General features: G+C 37.2%; 2 protein-coding genes across 2 annotated transcripts; both read right to left on the bottom strand.

Moving 5' to 3' along the window:
- Positions 1-495: 495 nt before the first annotated feature.
- Positions 496-2,010, bottom strand: LOC107927385 (wall-associated receptor kinase-like 1). Its single transcript, XM_041088271.1, has 2 exons — positions 1,875-2,010; positions 496-1,759 (listed from the first exon to the last, which is right to left on the bottom strand). Exon 2 carries the CDS (start codon positions 1,491-1,493, stop codon positions 561-563), a length of 933 nt encoding a protein of 310 aa, XP_040944205.1. The 5' UTR covers positions 1,494-1,759; positions 1,875-2,010; the 3' UTR covers positions 496-560.
- Positions 2,011-6,992: 4,982 nt separating this feature from the next.
- On the bottom strand, positions 6,993-8,811 carry LOC121214502 (wall-associated receptor kinase-like 6). The gene is made up of 3 exons (XM_041088264.1): positions 8,114-8,811; positions 7,184-7,993; positions 6,993-7,035 (listed from the first exon to the last, which is right to left on the bottom strand). Exons 1-2 carry the CDS (start codon positions 8,763-8,765, stop codon positions 7,863-7,865), a joined length of 783 nt encoding a protein of 260 aa, XP_040944198.1. The 5' UTR covers positions 8,766-8,811; the 3' UTR covers positions 6,993-7,035; positions 7,184-7,862.
- Between the last annotated feature and the right edge of the window lie 13,031 nt (positions 8,812-21,842).

The raw sequence follows: 21,842 nt of genomic DNA, 5'->3' as shown, positions 1-21,842 counted from the left end.
CCCAAAATCAGTGAAATCATTTCAAAAAATTATGGAATGGTTTATAAAAAAAAATTTTATGAACACACGTGCACATGGGTACATAAAAATAGAGGCCGAGTTTTTGCTAACCTTACTTTAATATCACTAAATGTAACACCTCAAAACTCAGCCCAGAAGTTTCGATCGGATGTCAAAGGTTACATTGATACCCATGTGATCTAAAAGCAATTGCAAATAAAAATGTTTAATCCCGTTATGAACACAGTTTGTTAAAATCGAACTGAATCGTTTAACAGTTTATAGTTTAAAACAGTAGCTATGTGGCATTAAAAACATTTAGGAATAAATAATTTAACGTTTTGTTTTCGTACAGTTTTAAAAAAAAATTCATCCATTTTGCCAAACGTATCTCGGAATTTTCAAATTAGAAGTTGTGCGAAAAATATGTTGTTTTCTCAAACCTTAAGACAATAGCAGAAACCCATTTAAAAACCGAGCACGAAATTTTCAATATGATGTTCAACCCGAAATCACTTAATTTAACGAAAATTTCGAACCAAATATATAACTAACTAAAACTAGGTATCTATGAACACAGTTACAGTATCTTTTAAAACAGAACAAGACGTTGAAAAGGAAGCAACACCCAAAGCTTCGGTCATTTCATCCGTATTAGAATCTTCATCTGCACTTTGTTGAATGGCATTAGCTTCTTCTGATGATCTAATCCACTCGAGCTCTACTGCAACTTGTTTCATTGTAGGTCTTTTCTTTCCTTTGAAATTCAAGCATCTTTTGGCTAGCTTAGCAACTGCTACAATTTCTTCTTTCGCATTACCATTCATTACCATCGGATCAACAACGCTGAGCAAGGAATTCTCCTTCATTGAGAGCAGAAAAAAATTTGCCAAGCTTCTAACCACTTTCTTTGATTCACTTGAACTGATGGGTTTTTGTCCTGTTGTAAGTTCAACAAGAACAACTCCAAAACTATACACATCACTCTTTTCTGTAAATTTACTTGATCGAAAATACTCTGGATCCAAGTATCCGAATGTTCCTTGTACTCGAGTGGTCACATGAGTTTGCTCAAGTGCAACCGATCTTGATATTCCGAAATCTGACACTTTTGCTCTGTATTTATCATCCAAAAGTATGTTGCTAGATTTAATGTCTCGATGATAAATAGGGATAGAAGCAGCTGGATGTAAGTAGGATAAAGCATTTGCAATTTCAATTGCAATCCGTAAACGCATTTTCCATATCAGCGGGAACTCTTCATTTGGCTGATTTATGAAGTGATAAAGTGTCCCATTTGGGATAAATTCATACACTAGCAAAGGGACTTTTGTCTCTAGACAACACCCTAAAAGCTTAACCACATTTCTATGGTTAATTTGTGATAAAATCATCACCTCATTTATGAATTGTTCAAGCTTTGTTTTATCTATTATCTTCTCTTCCATCAATTTAGATTTTTTAACAGCGACAACGCTTCCATCCGCCAACATTCCTTTATAAACAGTTCCTTGACCACCTTAACCAAGGACTCGGTTCTTGTTATAGTGGTTCGTTGCCTTTTCCAACTCCTTCGAACCAAATAGCCTTAGTTTCTCAATGTTACCTTCATTTCTAGATAATTGCTGCTGTAGAAGTAACCCTCCGTTCCTTCTAAAATATTTTTGCTTTAGCTTGAATTTTTTTCTTCTATCTAGTACTTTGTACAAATGCCATGTACCAAGTAGTGCAAATAGTGTCCCCAAACTTGTGCTGCAACCTATGTAGTATAGAAAACATATTTTATTAAAACAAAAGCTAAAATTGCATATTAATAAATAAAATGAAGTCATACTACTAAAAATAAGAAAAATAAAATGAAAGTTAGCACGTACCTATAATGACAGTCGAAATTTGGTGTTTTTTTGGACTTTTCTGTCAATTTTATGGGCTCACACATAACTCCCGAGTACTGATATCCATCAGGACATGATGATGACGACGAACACTTGTTGCCAGGAGCATCCAAACAAAGCATATATTGAAGTTATGGTCAGCATGCAGCAACCAAGACTGTCAAAGGCACTACATGCAGAAGCTGCTGGTTTACCTAGTCAGCAAGCTGTTTATGTTTCATTTTGTAATCTTAAGTTAGTGTAATGTAACTTAGTTGCTTTGTAACTATGTTAGGTTTATGCTTGATGTAATTTTGATGTTGATTGAGCTGATAAATCAGCTTTGTTTACTTGTTCAAGCTAATTAGCACAAGTTACCATGTGTATTAGTGGTAGTAGGTGAAGTTTAGGTCAACCTACTGTTTTGTCAAGATTGTAAACTTGTTTATGTATTGGCTTTGGGCCATTTTTGAAGTTTAATGAATGAATTCAACAAGTTTTCATCCATATGCTCTCCATTTTTAGTTTTGCTTCAAAATCCATTTGAGTTTTCTGCTTTGTTTCTTCTACAAGTCACGAGACTTGCTACACAAGCATTTTGCTGAAGCTTGCTGCTGCTGCCTCTTGCTCCAACAATTGGTATCTAGAGCCGTATTCTTAGAGGACCTGTTGTAGTTCAACATCAAAACGATGGCATCATCAGGTTTTTCACCAGCTTCACCACCTGTCTTCAATGGAGAGGGCTTCAACATTTGGGCAGTTAAGATGAGGACTTACCTGCAGGCATTCGACCTATGGGAAGTTGTCAACTCAGATGCTGAGCCAGCACCTCTTCGAGCTAATCCAACAGTTGCTCAAATAAGGCAACACACTGATGAAAGAACAAAAAGGCACAAGGCCATGTCATGCATACAGAACTGTGTGACAGATGTGATCTTTATGAGGATCATGGCCTGTGAAACACCAAAGGAGGCTTGGGACAAGCTGAAAGAAGAATTTCAGGGGACTGAGAAAACAAGGCAACAACAGCTGCTCAACTTGAGAAGAGATTTCGAAAATCTAAAAATGAAAGAGGAAGAAACAGTTAAGCAGTACTCAGATCGGATTATAGCTGTTGTAAACAGCATAAGGCTCCTAGGAGAGCAATTCAGTGAAGCTAGAATGGTTGAGAAAGTCATGTCCACTCTACCAGAGAGGTATGAAGCCAAAATTTCATCCCTCGAAGACTCAAGGGACTTGACAACTATCTCCTTAACTGAGTTAATCAATGCCTTGTATGCACAAGAGCAAAGAAGAGCCAGCAGACAAGAGGAGCACCAGGAAGGGGCTTTTCAAGCCAAAGAAGCCTCGAGCATCAAAACTCATAAAGGCAAAAAGTTCTGGAAAAACAGGCCTAAGCCTGATGCTGCTAGGAGCAGTGACCAACTCTGCAGACATTGTAAAAGAGCTGGTCATCCAGAAGATAGATGCTGGTTTAGACCAGATGCAGTATGCCAACACTGCAAGAAAAAAGGCCATGCTGAAAAAGTTTGCAAGAATAGAAGCAAACCAAGACAGAATCAATTTCAGCAACAAAAGGCAGAAGCTCGAGTAGCTGAAGAAAGCAGTGATCAAGAAGAACATGTTTTTGCTGTGTCATGTGCAGCAAATCTGAAAAAGGGTTCAAAGGGCTGGCTTCTAGATAGTGGGTGCACAAACCACATGTCACCAGATGCAACTATCTTCAAAACCCTGGATAGAACCTGCAAAACCAAAGTAAAAATTGGAAATGGTCAGTTAATCAATGCTGAAGGAAGAGGAGATGTGCTGATCCATACCTCCACAGGTGGCAAAATCATTTCAAATGTACTTTTGGTACCTGAAATTGATAGGAACCTTCTCAGTATAACTCAACTACTTGAGAAAGGTTACTCAGTTGTTTTCAAGGAGAAAGAATGTCAAATTTTTGATCCAAGTGGATCAAATCTCATAACAGTCACCATGACTGATAAATGTTTTGAAGTAGACTGGCCAAATGACTCACATTCAGCCTGCATAGCCTCCACTGATGACTCGAGACTCTGGCACCAGAGGCTTGGACATGCAAACTACAAATCCATAGCCCGCATGGTCAATGAAGGTCTGGCAGAAAATTTCATCGATTCAGTGAAGAATGATGAGGTTTGTGAGATATGTCAGCAAGGAAAATTGGCAAGATTGCCATTTCCAACAAGCACAACATGGAGAGCATCAGAGAAGCTCCAGCTTGTGCATACAGATGTGTGTGGACCAATGAAGACTGAGTCTTTCAAAGGAAGCAGGTACTTTATTTTATTTATTGATGACTTAACAAGATACTGCTGGATTTATTTTCTAAAACAAAAGTCAGAAGTTCTATCTGTGTTCCTGAAGTATAAAGCTGCTGTTGAAACTGAGTCTGGTTGCAAACTTAGAGCAGTGAGGTCAGATAATGGAACTGAGTACACCTCAGCTCAGTTCCAAGCCTACTGTGAAGAAGCAGGTATCAAACACCAGTTGACTAATGTGTATACACCCCAACAGAATGGGGTCAGTGAAAGGAAAAACAGAAGCTTGATGAACATGGCAAGATGTCTTCTGTTTGAGAAGAATTTGCCCAAAACTCTGTGGGCTGAAGCTGTTAACACAGCAGTCTATCTCCAAAACAGGCTCCCAACCAAGGCTCTGGCTGAAAAGACTCCATTTGAAGCCTGGTTTGGGTTTAAGCCATCACTGGCTCATCTCAGAACCTTTGGTTGTCTGTGCTACACACAAGTTCCAGCTGAGAAGAGAAGCAAGCTAGATAAAAGAGCTCAAGCAGGGATCCTGATCGGCTATAGCTTGGTTAAGAAGGGCTACAGAATCCTAGAACCTGCTACAAACAAGATATTGGTTAGCAGGGATGTTGTTTTCAATGAAAAAGGACACTGGAATTGGGAGAAGGCTGAACCAGAGGCAGTGGCTGAAGATCTCGCAGTGGACCAAGTTGAAAATGATGAAAACACACCTGAAATGGATGTAGATGATGTTCCAATCAGAGGCACTCGATCACTGGCTGATGTTTATGAAAGAGCACAAGTGGCTACTGTTGAACCAAGTTGCTTTGAAGAAGCAGAAAACCAGGAGGACTGGAAGCAAGCAATGATTGAAGAAATCAGAATGATTGAAAAGAATCAGACCTGGAGTCTGGTTGATAAACCAACAAACAGGAAGATTATTGGTGTCAAATGGGTTTATCGAGTAAAGAACAATGCTGATGGTAGCCTAAACAAGTTAAAGGCTAGATTAGTTGTGAAAGGTTTCAGTCAAAGGTATGGGTCAGACTACCTGGAAACCTTTGCACCAGTGGCCAGGCTAGACACTATCAGACTGCTAGTTGCCTTAGCAGCACAAAAACAGTGGCTGATACACCAACTTGATGTAAAATCAGCATTTCTGAATGGATTCCTTGAAGAGGAGATTTATGTGGAGCAACCTCAAGGTTTCAAGGTGTCTGGCAAGGAAGAAATGGTGTACAAGCTCAATAAAGCCTTGTATGGCTTGAAACAGGCTCCAAGGGCCTGGTATAGCAGAATAGATGGCTATCTGACCAGTCAAGGATTTGAAAGAAGTCTCAGCGAGCCAACTCTGTATGTTAAATCAACTAGTGCTGAAACTCAGCTCATTGTCTCAATATATGTCGATGACCTACTGGTGACAGGAGGAGATCATGAGATGCTAAGCAGCTTTAAAGTCAAAATGCAACAGCACTTTGAAATGTCAGACTTGGGATTGATGTCTTACTTCTTAGGCATGGAAGTAAACCAAGCTAAGAATGGGATTTGGCTAAGTCAAAAGACCTTTGCTATGAAGGTTCTCAACAAATTCTCAATGGAGAATTGCAAAGCAACCAGCACACCAGTTGCTGTTGGAGAAAAACTCTCGAGCCAAGACAAGCATGAAAAGGTTTGTGAAACAACCTATCGAAGTCTAGTTGGATGTTTGTTGTATTTGACTGCTACTAGACCTGATATAATGTATGCTGTCAGTCTACTCTCGAGGTTTATGCATTGTTCAAATGAAAGTCATTTTAGAGCTGCAAAAAGGGTTCTAAGATACATCAAAGGAACTTTGTCCTATGGAATGCAGTTTACCAAGGCTGAGAACTTGAAGCTAGTTGGATATTGTGACAGTGATTGGGCTGGTTCCTTGGATGACATGAAGAGCACTACAGGTTATGCATTCAACATAGGCTCTGCTATGATTTGCTGGAGCTCAAAGAAGCAGGGAGTAGTGGCTCAATCGACTGCAGAAGCAGAATATGTGGCTGCTGCTGCAGCAGTCAATCAAGCCATATGGCTTAGAAAAATTTTGAAAGATATCAATCATGAGCAAAAGGAAGCAACTGAGATAATGTGTGACAACCAATCAGCAGTTGCTATTGCAAAGAATCCTGTTTTTCATGGAAGGACCAAGCACTTCAACATCAAACTTCATGCAGTTCGAGAAATGGAACAAGCTCATGTTGTTAAGCTGATACATTGCAGTTCTGAAGAGCAAATTGCTGATATTTTAACAAAAGCACTAAGTGTTTCCAAGTTTCAACACCTGAGAGCTAATATGGGAGTTTGCAACATGCTAACCAAGGAGGAGTATTGAAGTTATGGTCAGCATGCAGCAACCAAGACTGTCAAGGCACTACATGCAGAAGTTGCTGGTTTACCTAGTCAGCAAGCTGTTTATGTTTCATTTTGTAATCTTAAGTTAGTGTAATGTAACTTAGTTGCTTTGTAACTATGTTAGGTTTATGCTTGATGTAATTTTGATGTTGATTGAGCTGATAAATCAGCTTTGTTTACTTGTTCAAGCTAATTAGCACAAGTTACCATGTGTATTAGTGGTAGTAGGTGAAGTTTAGGTCAACCTACTGTTTTGTCAAGATTGTAAACTTGTTTATGTATTGGCTTTGGGCCATTTTTGAAGTTTAATGAATGAATTCAACAAGTTTTCATCCATATGCTCTCCATTTTTAGTTTTGCTTCAAAATCCATTTGAGTTTTCTGCTTTGTTTCTTCTACAAGTCACGAGACTTGCTACACAAGCATTTTGCTGAAGCTTGCTGCTGCTGCCTCTTGCTCCAACAGCATATAACAATACCTATAATAGGTACATGTATATGGTTGATCTGAAAACATTAATGAAATGAATAAAAAAAATAGTTAGATACATATATAATACATATTATATAGGATATACCAAAGTAAATAAAAAGTTTATAGTATAGTTAAGGTTCATGCGGAAAGTTCAAGTAGCAAAACAATGAAGTACGATACCTTGACATATATCAGTAGAAAAGTTAGTCTCGTCCTCTTTTGTGCAAACACATAGATAGCTTTGGCCCAAGTTTTTCCAACAGTATTCATTATTGATGCTTGAAAGATTATTTGAACTGCAATTACAAATCCCACGTTTCAGTGTGGCCCATCGCAGTGTTGTGGGAACGTGCGTCAACTTCCAATTGCTTGTGTCATTTTGGTCTGAATTTATTATCTCAAGATAACGTTGATCGACAACAAAAGCAGATCCACACGATCGTCTGCCGCTATGACTAGGATTAATCTCTTTCATGTTTACCTCGAAAGATCTTAGATCCGTAGGAATATCAATGGAGCAGGTAGCATTGGAAGTCACAGAATCATCACAATAAGGTTGTTGGCAGCCACGTGCAGGATAATTATCCTTTGGACTGCGAAGAAAAGTAGCTAAACTGCCGCAACCTATAGAGACAAATCTGTTGAAAGAATGTGAGAAGAAAAAATGGGTGTCTGTTAGGTTGACACTAACCCCATTAGTTTCTCCATTTTTGTCGAGGCAACTGAAATAAGTTACTGAATTGTTCACGACAACAGTGCTTTCGGAGTTATCGGAAAATGAAATCTTGAGTAGTTGCAAATTGATGCTACTTATGTAAGGTTTTGGCCCATCAGTAGTTTCCTTACAAGTCACTCTAAACTATTCATTCATGTAACAACCGGATTCTATTCCGAATGGGTATGAGATATCAAAATTACCACAACTTCTGCTACAATCATCACGCTTGTAAGGTAGTGCTACACTTTTATCTACGTCAAAGCACAGTGCGGCTGCATAGAGATTAAAAACAACATACCAATTAATCAAAAATTGAAGTCCGTGGCAAAATTTAATCAAACAAAAGAAAAAAAAAAGAAATTAATAATGAAGTGAAGATAGTAGATAATGACCTTCCAAATCACATGGATTCCACTCGAGAATTGCAGGAACATGCGTGGTATTGATGCTTATCTTCCATGATGGTAATTTGCTAGAATCAAACACGAAGGCAGATGCACATCTCTTGCTCCCTGCAGGGTTTTTCACCTCTGCTATGCTTGTTGTATAGGAAGTGAGCTGTTCCGAAATTAGAGCATAACAGCCACCGAACCCCAAACTCGGGTCGCCACAACTGTGCTGTACGCAGCTAGCGATTGGATCGATTTGATTGTTGCGAAAACTAGTAGCCAAATTGCCGCAACCTATAGATCCGAATGTGTTGTGTTGATTTGAGAAGAAAAACGGGGTGCCTTGTAGGTTGACACTTGATGGAGAAATGGTACTATTGTTTCCTTTATCGCCGCAATTTAGATAAGTTACCGGATTGTTGATGGTGACGACTTTATTGTCCCGCCAAAATTTACCAAGTAGCTCCAGATTGATGCGAGTGATGAAAGGTTTTGGCCCATCAGCGGTTTCATTACAAGTTACTCTGAACCATGAATTGTTATAGGCATAGCAACCCCTTTTTATTCCGAATGGGTACGGAATAGAAACAGTCCCGCATGTTTCACTACACCAGAATCGCCTGCTTCGAGCGATGTTGCCGGTCCTATAAGCCATGGTAGCTGCAGGATGAAGTAAAACACAAAACTAACGCCCATTCTCTCTTTAATTTCTCCCACCCTCGATTGCTAATGAAGATTTAGGTGAGTTTTAAGTCAATAAATATAGGCTGAAAGAGAGTGCAGTGGAGCAAATTAAAGGTTTAAAGAAATTTCTTAGCTCTTGCTCAGTTAGACCCAGTTTTCTACTAATCAATTTTGACACCATTAAAAACATTAGGTAAAAAAAAAATCTTTGAAATTGAATAAATTGGAGCCTCTTAAAAGGGTTAAAGCAATTTAATCTCCGGTAATTTTGAACTTAAAAAACTAAGAATGATTAATCATAGGTTAATATCTTTCATCAATCGTACATGATTTTGATTAGTATAATAATAAACGTAACCTTTAATATTTACATATTTTATCATTTTAACCTTAATTTTAAAAAAATTAATAAATTAAATTTTAACATTAACACATTTACATAAATATTACGAAATAAATTTATATATATAGTCACACAATTGAGTATTCCTCCCTTGAAAAATCAAAATTATCTATTCTTTTTCTTTCTACAAACAAAAGTCTTTTTGGTTTGTATCAGTGGAGATTGTGATAAAAGACAATTGAGCTATCTAAAATGTAATAATTCCATACATCTACATCATGAGACCATTCAAACTTATTAAATTTCATAATTTCATATCTAATTTAATTACAAAAATAAGAATTTATTGTTATAAAATTTCTCATTAAATTAATCACACAACTTCAGTTCAATTAAATAATAAATTTTGTTCATACTTCCACTATCCAAAGGAAGTCCATTTTTCTACGTTTTCTCTTTCTTGAATTTTTCTTAGTCTTCTCTCAAATTTTTTCTTTAGAAATTATAGTCTAGCCGATGCTAGGATATATTCTATAGTCTTCTATTTAATAAATTTTCAGACATTAAATTAAATTACAAATAATTTAAAACAATAATTACGTATAATAATAAAATAATAAAAATATCATATATATATATATATAATAACTTATACATTACATCAAAATTCATATATATAAATTTTAGATTTACCCAATTGTGTAATATTTATGAAGAAAAAGTATTTCTTTTGTTCATCAAAATTCATATATATAAATTTTAGATTTACCCAATTGTGTAATATTTATGAAGAAAAAGTATTTCTTTTGTTCAATAAAATTTCATATATATAAATTTTTGACTTATCTAAATTGTGACAATAAAAGAAACAATAGGCTAATAGCATCACTCCCCTTTCAAGTATCAACCTACAAGGCAGTCATTTTTCATCTCAAGTGAATACAACGTGTAATGACCCATTTTTGCCTGGGTCAAGAGAAGAGTCAAAATTAAAATATAATAAAACCTTTAATGTCCATCAGTCAATTACAATTAGCCCAAGTAGCCCAATTAACCCCAGCCTAAAATTACAAGGCCCAATTGGCACAAAACCTTAAACACCATCAGCTAAACGAAAACCCTAACTCCTTCATGTGCGCCGCACTCGTTCGTACGCCCTCTTTGGTCGCCTCACCAGTGCCTGGTCCCGAGACCTGGCACCTTTCGTCGTTTTGCACCAAAATAGCGAAAACCCGCCCTGTTAACTTCCAAAATCTGCAAAAGAAGGCACAAAAAAAGAACAAATGCAGAAATAGCAGCAGACGATAGAGAGCTATAGCAAGAAGCTTAAAAATATTGTATTGAAATGTCTATAAGAGCCAGATCCGAATGTAATAGAGGGGGGTTCTTTTTTTTAAATACAAAAATTGTATTACACATATATTTTCAGAGATCGAAAGCAAAAAAACAAGTCTAAGAGGTGTTTGCTCTTATATTTTTTTTGATCTTTTTTATTTTCAATTTTTCAATTTTTGTTTTTATTTTGCAAATCCTTTTTAACAAAAAAAAAGGCTTGGAATAAATAAAAAAGGGAGGGGAAAGGGAACTTACCGAATCGCGTCACCGGAACTCCTCCCTCCATCGTCGAGTTCGAACTCCAAAGGGAGGGGGAAGCCTCCCGATCTCGATTGCCCAGGCTTTGAAGGTTTGGCCTTCAAATGTGGCTTAATCAAGGGCTGAAAAGCCCATTTGTTGTCCACGACCACCGTCCAAGGTGGAGGGATGAAGAACCGACGGCGGCGCTAAAAGAGTTTTTGAAACCCTAGCAGAGAAAGAATAAGAGAAGAGGGTGAAGGGGTTTTGTTTTTGTTTTTTTTTTGGTTTGATAAAATGATTTTTTTTTATAAAAATTTGAGTTTTATAACAATGCCTATACGACTTCGTTTTGGGCTTGAGATTCAGGCGCCAAAACGGCATCGTTTCGGTCCATGCCCGTTGACCCGACCCAATGACCAAAGGGATCGTATTTTAAATTTATTTTAAAATATTTTTAAATTTCGACATTAAGACATTAATTAATCAATTAGGTACCAATTTTGGGCATTAAGAGTGCTAATCCTTCCTCGTACGTAACCGACTCCCGAACCCCTTTTTTTTTAAATTTCGTAGACCAAAATCGTTGTTTTAGTAAATCAAAATGTTTTATTAAAATGACCAAATCACCTAGTGATCTGATCACACCTAAACAAAAAAGATTGGTGGCAACTTTCAATTTTAGTTTTCTTTTCAAAACATAAAGTCGATCCCCATTTTTTCAAAAAAATGGTTTCGACACAACGTATTCGGGGGTCAGTTGTTTGAGGTAATTTTGTCACGATTTTTCGCAACAGTGAAACTGATCCAATTACCGGCTGCCTACAGCAAACATGTGTGGCAACCCAAGTTCTAAGTGAGGTGGCTGCTCTAATGAGAAGCATACAAAGAACTCGAGTAACAAAAACACAATCCATAGTGATTGGAAAGGCTCAATTTCATTGTATATAAACTGAATACCAAGACATGGTATTTAAACACAATCTGTCAATTGATAACTAATTATAACAATTTTCATTCCTTAATAGCTGTTGTTTGTTCAAACTTTGCGACGACTTTAAGATACGATCTAAATTTTGCAAACAAAGGAGCTGATAAAGGTTTGGAAAACACATCTGCTACTTGTTCCTGTGCTGGAACATACCCCACACTTAGCTTTCCAGTAGCAACTTTCTCTCAAACAAAAAACAGTTAACTTGACATGCTTGAACTTCGAGTGCAACACTGGATTAGCAAATACAACAACTGCTCCTGAGTTATCACACCACATTGCTGCCTTTCTTGAGGTAAAAACATGCAACTCAGACAAGAGAGACTCTAGCCAGACCACTTCTGTAACAGTGTGAGCTTATACTCAGCTTCTACAGTTGACCTGGAGACAATTTGTTGTTTCTTGAATCCCCAAGCCATAAGAGTACCCCTAAGGAACACACAAAACCCTGTAGTAGACCTCCTATCATCCACATCAGTTCCTCAATTTGCATCTGAATAACCAACCAAATCCAAATGGACAACTGCTGTAAAGTGAAGTCCATAGTCCATAGTATGTTGAAGATACCTGAGAATGTATTTTACAGCCTTGAAGTGTTGGTCAAGAGACTTATGCAAGAATTGACAAACTTTATTGACAGCAAAAGTAATGTCAGGTCTGGTGATGATCACATATTGTAGAGCCCCCATAATGCTTCTATACTCAGATTCATTCTCTATTGCACTGCCAACATGTTGAGACAAGTTTGTTGAAGTGACCATAGGTGTGGGACATCCTTTTGCCTGATCTATTTGATCCTTCTTGAGAAGATCAAGAACATATTTGTGCTGACTTAAAAACAAACCATCAGTGGTAGGAGTTACTTCAATACCAAGAAAGTAACTTAGAAGCCCAAAATCTTTTAATGAAAGCTAGGTATCCAAGGTTGAAAATTATATGCAAATGAATATATGTATATTTAAAAAATATTATGTCAATCGAGTTTTAGCTTGATTGGCATGTGCATTATATTCCTAGTTATGGGTTGAGAAAGGATTATAGGTAGTTTTAAGTATTGTGTCAAAAATTAGATATGATCAGAACTTATAATGAGATTATTAAAAAAAAACTATTGTATTAATGAAATTAAAATTAATGGTGTAGCAAGTGTTTAAATTCAAAAGTAATAGTGACCATAAGATGAAGCATAGTAAAAATGGATCCTTTATGAGATGAAGCATAGTAAAAAAGGATCCTTTCTTTAGAGTATCCTGTCTTTGATTTTGATCAAATAGTGCTCTTTTGATCGAAAGATTGCTACTTGTTGAAACAATGGCAGCAATACAAGGCCAAAACAAAAGCAAAAACAGAAAGATAGAAGCAAAAATAATAAAAAAGAGTTTGAACAAGATGATAACCGGACAACAACTTGATTTTTATTGATGAATTTCAAAATATATGAGAGTTACATACTAATTTGACAGTTACCTAATAATGTAACTGCTCCTACTAATACAAAAAAAATACAATCTTTGAATTACAAGTAAAAGCAAGCTGACATTTTAGCTATTACATCAAGTACAAATAAAAAAACTAGTCCAACTAATTTTGTACAAATTACAAAGAAACTAAACTAAGTTACATAGGAACAAAATATCCAAAATGAAGTAAACAAGCTGCTGCTTCTCGATTCTGCTCCTTTGCTGGTCTATTTGGTGAGCTGCTGGTCACATGTTGCATTGCAGGCTAATGCTCCACACTCCTTCTTGGACTGTATGCAACAAACACTAATCTTGCTTCTTAAGACCTCAAATCTTGTAACCCCGAGTGGCTTAGTTAAAATATCAGCTAACTGATTTTTTGAGCTACAATCAACAAGGCTAATTTCTCCTGATTGCTCAGCCTTTCAAACAAAATGAAATTTGATTTTAAAATGTTTAGTCTTACCATGGAAGACTAGATTTTTAGCTACGGCAACTGCTGATTGATTATCAACCATAATCTTAGTGGCTTCACTTTGATCTTCATTCAAATCAAATAACAAATTTCTAAGCCAAATGCCTTAATTCATTGCTACTGCTGCTGCAATATACTCTGCTTCAGCTGTGGATTGAGTAACTGTTTGTTGCTTCTTTGAGCTCCAGCAAAAGACTCCTGAACCAAGGGTTAAAAAGTAACCTGATGTACTTTTCATGTCATCCACAGAGCCAGCCCAATCACTATCTGAGCATCCAGTCAGCCTAAGTTCTTTTTCCTTCTTGAACATGACTCCAAACTTCAAGGTTCCCTTAACATACCTGAGTATCCTCTTAGCTGCCTTGAAATGTGTTGTATCACAACAATGCATGAATCTTGATAATAAACTAACAGCATGCATAAGGTCAGGTCTAGTTGCTATTAAGTAAAGCAAATAGCCAACTAAGTTTCTGTACTCCTTCTCATCAACTCTCTCTTGACCTCCAAATCTGGTCAGCTTCTCTTATTGAGCTAATTGTGTGCTCACTGTTTTGCAGTTTGTCATGCAAAACTTGTCTAGGATTTTCAAGGTAAAGGCCTGTTGACTGATGAAAATACATTGATCAGACTAGTTCACTTCCATACCAAGGAAGTATGTCATGATTGTCAAGTCTGTCATGTCAAACACCTCTTGTATTTGTGTCTTAAAATCATTGATCAAATCACTTTTGCTTCCAGTTACTAGTAAATCATCCACATAGATTGAAACAATTAGTAAAGTTTCATATTCAATCTTCTTCACATAGAGTGTTGGTTCACTCAGGCTTTTCTCAAACCTGAGCCTAGACAGGTATGCATCAACCCTGTCATACCAGGCTCTAGGTGTCTACTTCAAACCATACAGAGCCTTTTTCAGCCTATAGACTTTATCTTCTTTCCCTGGGACTTTGAATCCATCTAGCTGCTCGATGTAAATATCTTCCTTAAGGAAACCATTCAGAAAGGCTGACTTGACATCAAGTTGATGAATTTTCTATTGTTTTTGTGCAGCTAAGGCAAATAGGAGCTTGATTGTGTTAAACCTTGCAACTGGAGCAAATGTCTCCATGAAATCAATGCCATGTTGCTGGCTATACCCTTTCACTACAAGCCTTGCCTTGTGCTTGTTCAGTGAGCCATCAGCATTGAATTTGGCTCTAAAAACCCACTTGACACCAATGACTTTCTTCTGATCTGGCCTATCAACCAAATCCCATGTCTCATTCTTATGAATCGTATCAAGCTCAGCTTTCATGGCCTTTTTCCAGTATTTGTTTCTTACAGCTTCTTCATAGCTCAAAGGCTCAACTATTCCAATATTGCATTTATGGTAGATATCTGCAATGGTTCTAGTGCCTCTCACAGGTGGATCATCAATGTCTGCAATTTCTAATTCACTTTCAGCTGGCTCTAAGCTGATGTTAAACTGATCTTCTTCAAACTAACTTGCATCTGAACCATCCCAACTTCAAACCTTCTCTTCATCAAATTTGATGTCCCTACTTACCAAAATCTTCTTTGTTGAGGGATCATAGACTTTGTACCCATTTTTGGTACTGTTGTAGCCAACAAATATACTAATAACAGACCTTCTCTCTAGCTTGGTTCTTCTTTCTGCTGGAATGAGAACATAACACACATCCAAACATTTTTAGATGAGAAACAGATAGTTTGAGTCCATACCAGGCTTCAAAAGGTGTTTTTTTCCTTCACAGCTCGAGTTGGAAGCTTGTTGAGTAAATACACTGAGGTATTGACAGCCTCAGCCCAAAATTTACCTGGAAGTTTGCTTTGAAATAGCAAGCATTTGGCCATATCCATCACTGTCATGTTCTTCCTTTCACAAACTCCATTTTGTTGTGGAGTATAAACAGTGGTTAACTGATGGTGGATCCTTGCCTACTCACAAAGTTTTTGAAACCTTTTAGACAAGTATTCAGTGCCATTATCAATTCTCAAGGCTTTAATCTTGTAATCTGACTGGTTCTCTACTAGTGCTTTAAATCTGCTAAAGGCATCAAACACCTCAAACTTCTGTTTCAAGAAGTAAACCCAGCAAAATCTGGTCAGATCATCTATGAACAGCACAAAGTACTTGCTGTCATTCAAGGAATGGGACTTTATTGGTCTACACACATCAGAGTGTACAAGCTCAAGTCTTTCTCGAGCTCTCCATGCTTGGTTAACTGGAAAAGGTAGTCTAGCTTGTTTACCAAGCTGACAAACTTCATAAACTATCTCTCTTGCCTTAACTTTGGACATATCATCTACCAAGTTCAGTTTGTGCAACAGATCTAGTGATCTGAAATTAGCATGGCCTAGTCTTCTATACCATAGGCCAGCATTATCAGCTAGGCTTGTATAAGCCTTCTTCTCAAGCTGACTCACATCAAGCATAAAGCATTTATCTACCATACCTACTATGATCATTTCCTGTCTATGAAAGTCTTCAATGATACATGAGCCATTTTTGAAAACTAGTGAGTAGCCTTTTCAATTAACTGACCAACACTAAGTAAATTCTGGTCAATGTCAGGTACAAAGAGCACATCTGAAATAACTTTGGCAAAGAGCGCATCTGAAATAACTTTGTTACCTGAACCAGTGTTGATCACAACATTGCCATTGCCTTTAGCTTCAATCAAATTCTCATTGCCTATTTTGACTTTTGAGGTAAAGCTTCTGTTAAGGTCTTTGAACAGACTTTCATCAGCTGCCATGTGGTGTGAACAACCATTATCCACAAGCCAATTGCATATGACTTTGCTTGAGGTTGCAAAGCCTGAGGCAGTAAAGACATGCTCCTCCTGAGCTTGAAGGTCCTCAGCAGCTTGAGCTTGGATCTGCTGCTGTGCTGGTGTCTTCCCTTTTTTTTTGTACACTTTCTCAACATGGCCAAACTATTTGCAACTCCTACATTGGATGTCTGGCTTGTACCAGCAAAATTTCTCTAAATGTATGGTTTTCTTACAGTGGACACATGGTGGAAACCTTCTTTTGCCTGCTTCCCTCCTTGGTTTCTTTCCTTTCTGACTTGAGCCTGAGCTTTCTCTGACCTTTGCTTGGAAAGCTCCTTCAAGATGCTCTTCCTGCCTATTGGCCCTTCTCTGCTCAAGTGCATAAAGGGAGTTTACCAATTCAGACAAAGAAATGGTTGTTAAATCCCTTGAATCCTCGAGTGATGAGATTTTAGACTCAAATCTCTCATGGAGTGTGGTGAAAACCTTTTCAACAGCCCTACTATCACTGAAATCTTCACCAAGTAGCCTTATGCTATTGATAGTGGCCATTATCCTATCTGAATATTGTTTGATGATCTATCATTCTTTCATCTTTAAGTTCTCAAAATCTCTCCTTAAGTTGATCAACTGTTGCTGCCTAGTCTTATCCGATCCCATGAACTCCTCCTTCAACCTTTCCCATGCTTCACTAGGTGTGTTGCAAGCCATGATTCGAGTGAATATTATATCAGACACTCCATTCTGCAAACAAGCCAAAGTTTTATGCTTCTTAGTGCTCTCTTCAGCATGTTGCCTCATTTGAGCAATCGTGGGATTGGCCCTCAATAGAGGTGGTTCAACATCATTCTCGACTACACTCCAAAAGTCCTGTGCTTGAAGGTATGTCTTCATTTTGACTACCCAAATGTGGTAGTTTTTGTAATGGCCCAAATTTGAGGTTATCGGAACAGTGGTTTCGGAACCACAAATCCAATGAGAAAAATTTTATTTTTCTTATATTTTTATGGTCTAAAATTTCACAAAATGATTTTTTGAAAATTTCGTTCGAAAATTTCGACGTTTGGGCACTCAATTTAGTCAAAAGGACTAAATTGTAAAAAGTGTAAAAGTTGAGTTCTACATGTTAGAGGTGTCCAATTGTTATGAAACTTTAAATTGTAGGTCCTTATATGGTAATTATACCATTGGTAACTTGGTAGACAAAAATGGACATGAGATAAGTGAAATAGAAAATTTTTAAGTTAAGGGCAATTTGGTAATCTAGTAATTAAAATGAATTAAAAGGGAAAAAGATGGCAAAAATCATCATCTTCTTCATATGAACGAAATCAGCAAGGGGGGAAGCCATAGTTAGGGTTTTCAAGCTTCCAAGCTCCATAGTAAGTGATCCCAAGCCCCGTTTTTAATGTTCTTTACGTTTTTGAGATCCCGGTAGCTTAATTTAGCTTATTCTAGCAATAATTTAACCTAGGGTTTATATTTGGAAAAATACCCATAGGTGAAAAGTGTTTATTTTGATGTTTTATGATAGAATATGAAGCTATAAATTATGTTAAACAACTTTTGCTAAGCGATTTTAAGTGAAAACGAGTAAAACGGCATAATCGGTAAAAATACCTAATGTTCATAAGTACATGTTAGAGTGGGAATTTGATGTTGCCATAGAAGGGAAAAATGTTCAGAATGTTATAAAACATAAGAATAAGAGATGAAGTTTAATTTCCGAGCCTTGGGGCAAAAATGTAATTATGTAAAAGTTTAGGGGCAAAATTGTAATTTTGAAAAAGTTAGAGTCGAGGGCTGTTTTGATGAATGTGATTATTAAATAAGTTAAATTTACTATTTTAGATCAAGAAGTACGAAACTCGAGGTTAGACAAAGAGAAGAATAAAGTTGAAGACTAAGTTGGTGAATTTGGCTATAATTGGTACCGAGGTAAGTTTACGGTAAATAAATGCAATATTTCAATATTTATTATTAATGCTGTTAATTTCCAGCAATTATGAATTTATTTTATGAATTTATTTGATGATGATCCAAGCATGAAATGATAGAGAATTAAAATTTAAAAGTCCCGTTGATACATAAGGATGGTACTGGATACGAATGTCATGACATTTGGGTAAAGAGATCCCATGTAAGACCATGTCTGGGACATGGCATTGGCATCCTTAAGATCATGAGAGGTCCCCTGTAAGACCATGTCCCATGTCATTGGCATCCTTAAGATCATGAGAGGTCCCCTGTAAGACCATGTCTGGGACATGGCATGGGCACCGAGACGAGAGGTCCCACGTAAGACCATGTCTGGGACAAGGCGTTGGCACCGAGATGAGAGGTCCCCTATAAGACCATGTCTGGGACATGGCATGGGCACCATCACGAGAACATCCCATGTAAGACCATGTCTGGGACATGGCTTTGGCATGTTATTATCAGAAGAGACCCGAGTATCCTTATTATTCCAATGTAGCTCAACGGGCTTGTAAACGAATCATGTTCATGAAAGTTCAGTTTAAAGCATAAATGGCAAGCTCAGGTAAGTTGTAAGACTTAAGAACTTATTATACTATCAATTGATGTTCAACGATGCAGCAAGGATTGAGTAAGTTATGCACACAAGTATTCTAAGTAAACAAGTAAGAGAACTAGTATGAGATTAACTAAAGAGTAAACTAGAGATATAGACATTGAGTTTAATTATTTAAGTTAAATATTGTTATTTATTTGCTAGTAAACTTACTAAGCTTTATGCTTACTTCTTTTATTTCTCTTTCTCTTATAGTATTGCAAAGCTACTTCAAGGATCCTAAAGAAGTCGGAGATCGTCCACACTATCAACTACAACTGCTCGGTATTTTATATCGAAACACGTTTGAGTTATGGCATGTATAGGGATTTAGTTATTTTGTATGTTTGTAATGATGATTTTGCTAATGAGTGATGTGTAAGTATTTGATTATGTATGGTTATTAAAATGATTAAGGATGAAGGTGTTTGTTGTTATGAAAGATTAGGTGATAAATTATGCATGGAAATCATGAAAGGATAAAATTTTGCAAAGAAACAGAATTCAAGCAGCACAGTGACGTGAATTTGAAAAATCACCCAAGATAGTATAAAATGAATTAGAGGGTGAAAGATATATGGAATTAAAGCTTGTTGAGTCTATTTTCATGAAAAAATAATGGTGTAGAAAAAGGAAATTTATATTTTAAGATATGTGAATTTTAGTAAGATAGGGTCAGAACTGATTTTGGAGTCCCCTGTTCTGAGTTTAGAAAATAATTACAAATTGTACAAAAATGGTTATGAGTTGAAATTTACATGCTTAGATTTCTTAATGAGTCTATTTTCTGTAGAAACAAGTAATAACTTCATATGAAAATCCTACAGTGAGAAAACTTATTTTTAGTGACTAGAGGTCAGGGCAGTCAGGTGGTGAAACAGGGGAGACTTTAACTAATAAACTGTACTAATTTGCTGAACCAAAAATTCTAAAAATTTTATGGTGAGTATATATATGAGTCTAGTTTCAGGGAAAATTTACGGAATTAAATTTCGAGTTCTGTAGCTCAAGTTATAATTAATTTAGTAACTGCTGCGCGATTGGACAGATTTGCTGCGAATAATGAAATAAATTTTCAAACCTAGTTTTTATGCTCCGAATTGGTAAGATAAGCTAAGTAATGCCTCGTGCTCGACTCCGGAAACGGTCTCGGGTAAGGGGTGTTACATTTTATTGGTATCAGAGCAGGTTTAGTCGGTTCTCGGAAATACTCAGTAAGAATAAGAGTCTACCTATACATGCCATACTTATATATTTTGAAAGTGTGACGACTCCTGACGATTTTAAAATGTTTTCTTTTATAGTTATGGATCCTGAACGAGCTAGTACAGATGAAGTAGAGAGTAATGCGCCTATTCCCGCAGAAGGGACGGTGCCATCAGATGTTAATGTTAGTGAAAGACCTGCATCAGATAGACAGGGAGAAGGAGCTAAAGAAGCCTTCTTCCAAGCCATGACTGATTGGTTTGCCGAGTTCGTTCGTACGAATCCGGCTGTAAGACCTCCACCCCCTCAAGATTCACAGGTTCCCCATGTAGCTTCCCCAGCTGCAGGTATATTTATCAGGGAGAGACCACCTGTTGATAAGATTAGGAAGCAAGGGGCTGAAGAATTTCGGGCTACCAAAGATGACGATGCAGAAAAAGCAGAATTCTGGCTTGAGAATACCATTAGGGTTTTTGAAGAATTATCTTGTACACCGGAAGAATGTATGAAGTGTGTGGTCTCACTTCTCAGAGATTCCGCTTATCATTGGTGGAAGACTCTCATGTCTATCGTACCGAATGAGAGGGTTACTTGGGATTTCTTTCAGGAGGAGTTTCGAAAGAAGTACATCAGCCAGAGATTTACAGAGCAGAAAAGGAAGGAGTTTCTTGAGCTAAAACAAGGTAAGATGTCTGTGACTGAATATGAACGCGAATTTGTCAGACTTAGTAAGTATGCTCGGGAATTTGTATCCACCGAAGCCAACATGTGCAAGAGATTTGAAGATGGGCTTAATGATGACATCCGACTATCAGTGGGTGTATTGGAAATCAGAGAGTTTGTTGTTCTGGTAGAAAGAGCTTGTAAATTAGAAGACTTGTTAAAAGAAAAAGAGAAGAGCAAAGCTGAAGCTGGAGCGCAGGATACAAAGAAGAGGCAAATGAGTAAATCATTTCAGTCTACATCTAAGAGGCCTAGGGAGCTCTCTAGCGGATCACATTTTCCACATATATATTCTGGCCGAAGCAGAAGTAGAAGATTCGAGGGTTTTAGAGCTCAAACCACTACAGTTGCAAGTACTGGCAGTACTCGACCTCCTAGACCGGAATGTCCTCAATGTGGGAGACGCCACCCCGGAGAGTGTAGAGCAGGTGAAAATGTTTGTTTTAGATGTGGAGCATCCGATCACTTTATTCGGGATTGTCCTGAAACAACTAAAAGAGAAGAAATAACGAGTGCGAGATCAGGTAATGCTCCTACCAGAGGTAGACCGCAGAGAAACCCAGGAGTGGGGCAAGTAATAGGGGTGCATTCAAAGATTCAGCGGTTAGATCAGATGTTAGAGCACCTGCAAGATCATATGCTATTCGAGCTCGTGAAGAGGCGTCCTCTCCTGATGTAATTGCGGGTACATTTTCTCTCTATGATACTACTGTTATTGCATTAATTGATCCTGGCTCTACACATTCATATATATGCACAAAATTAGCATTTGTTAAAAATTTGTCTGTTAAACCTACTGAATTTATGGTTAAAGTCTCGAACCTCCTGGGCCAGTTTGTGATAGTGGATAAAGTTTGTAAAAATTGTCCACTGATGGTAAAAGGTATTTGTTTCCCGGTTGGCTTGATGTTATTGCCTTTTGATGAGTT

Source organism: Gossypium hirsutum, chromosome A02, assembly GCF_007990345.1.
Source record: "Gossypium hirsutum isolate 1008001.06 chromosome A02, Gossypium_hirsutum_v2.1, whole genome shotgun sequence".
In the NCBI taxonomy this organism is placed as follows: domain Eukaryota; kingdom Viridiplantae; phylum Streptophyta; class Magnoliopsida; order Malvales; family Malvaceae; genus Gossypium; species Gossypium hirsutum.
Note: the sequence above shows the minus strand (reverse complement) of the source record. Positions and strands in the feature narration are given on the sequence as shown.

Coding starts and splice junctions, on each gene's coding strand:
- LOC107927385 (XM_041088271.1), bottom strand. CDS start 1,493: ATGTTGGCGGATGGAAGCGTTGTCGCTGTTAAAAAATCTAAATTGATG.
- LOC121214502 (XM_041088264.1), bottom strand. CDS start 8,765: ATGGCTTATAGGACCGGCAACATCGCTCGAAGCAGGCGATTCTGGTGT. Junction 7,994..8,113: donor GAATCCATGTGATTTGGAAG/GTCATTATCTAC, acceptor ATCTCTATGCAG/CCGCACTGTGCTTTGACGTA.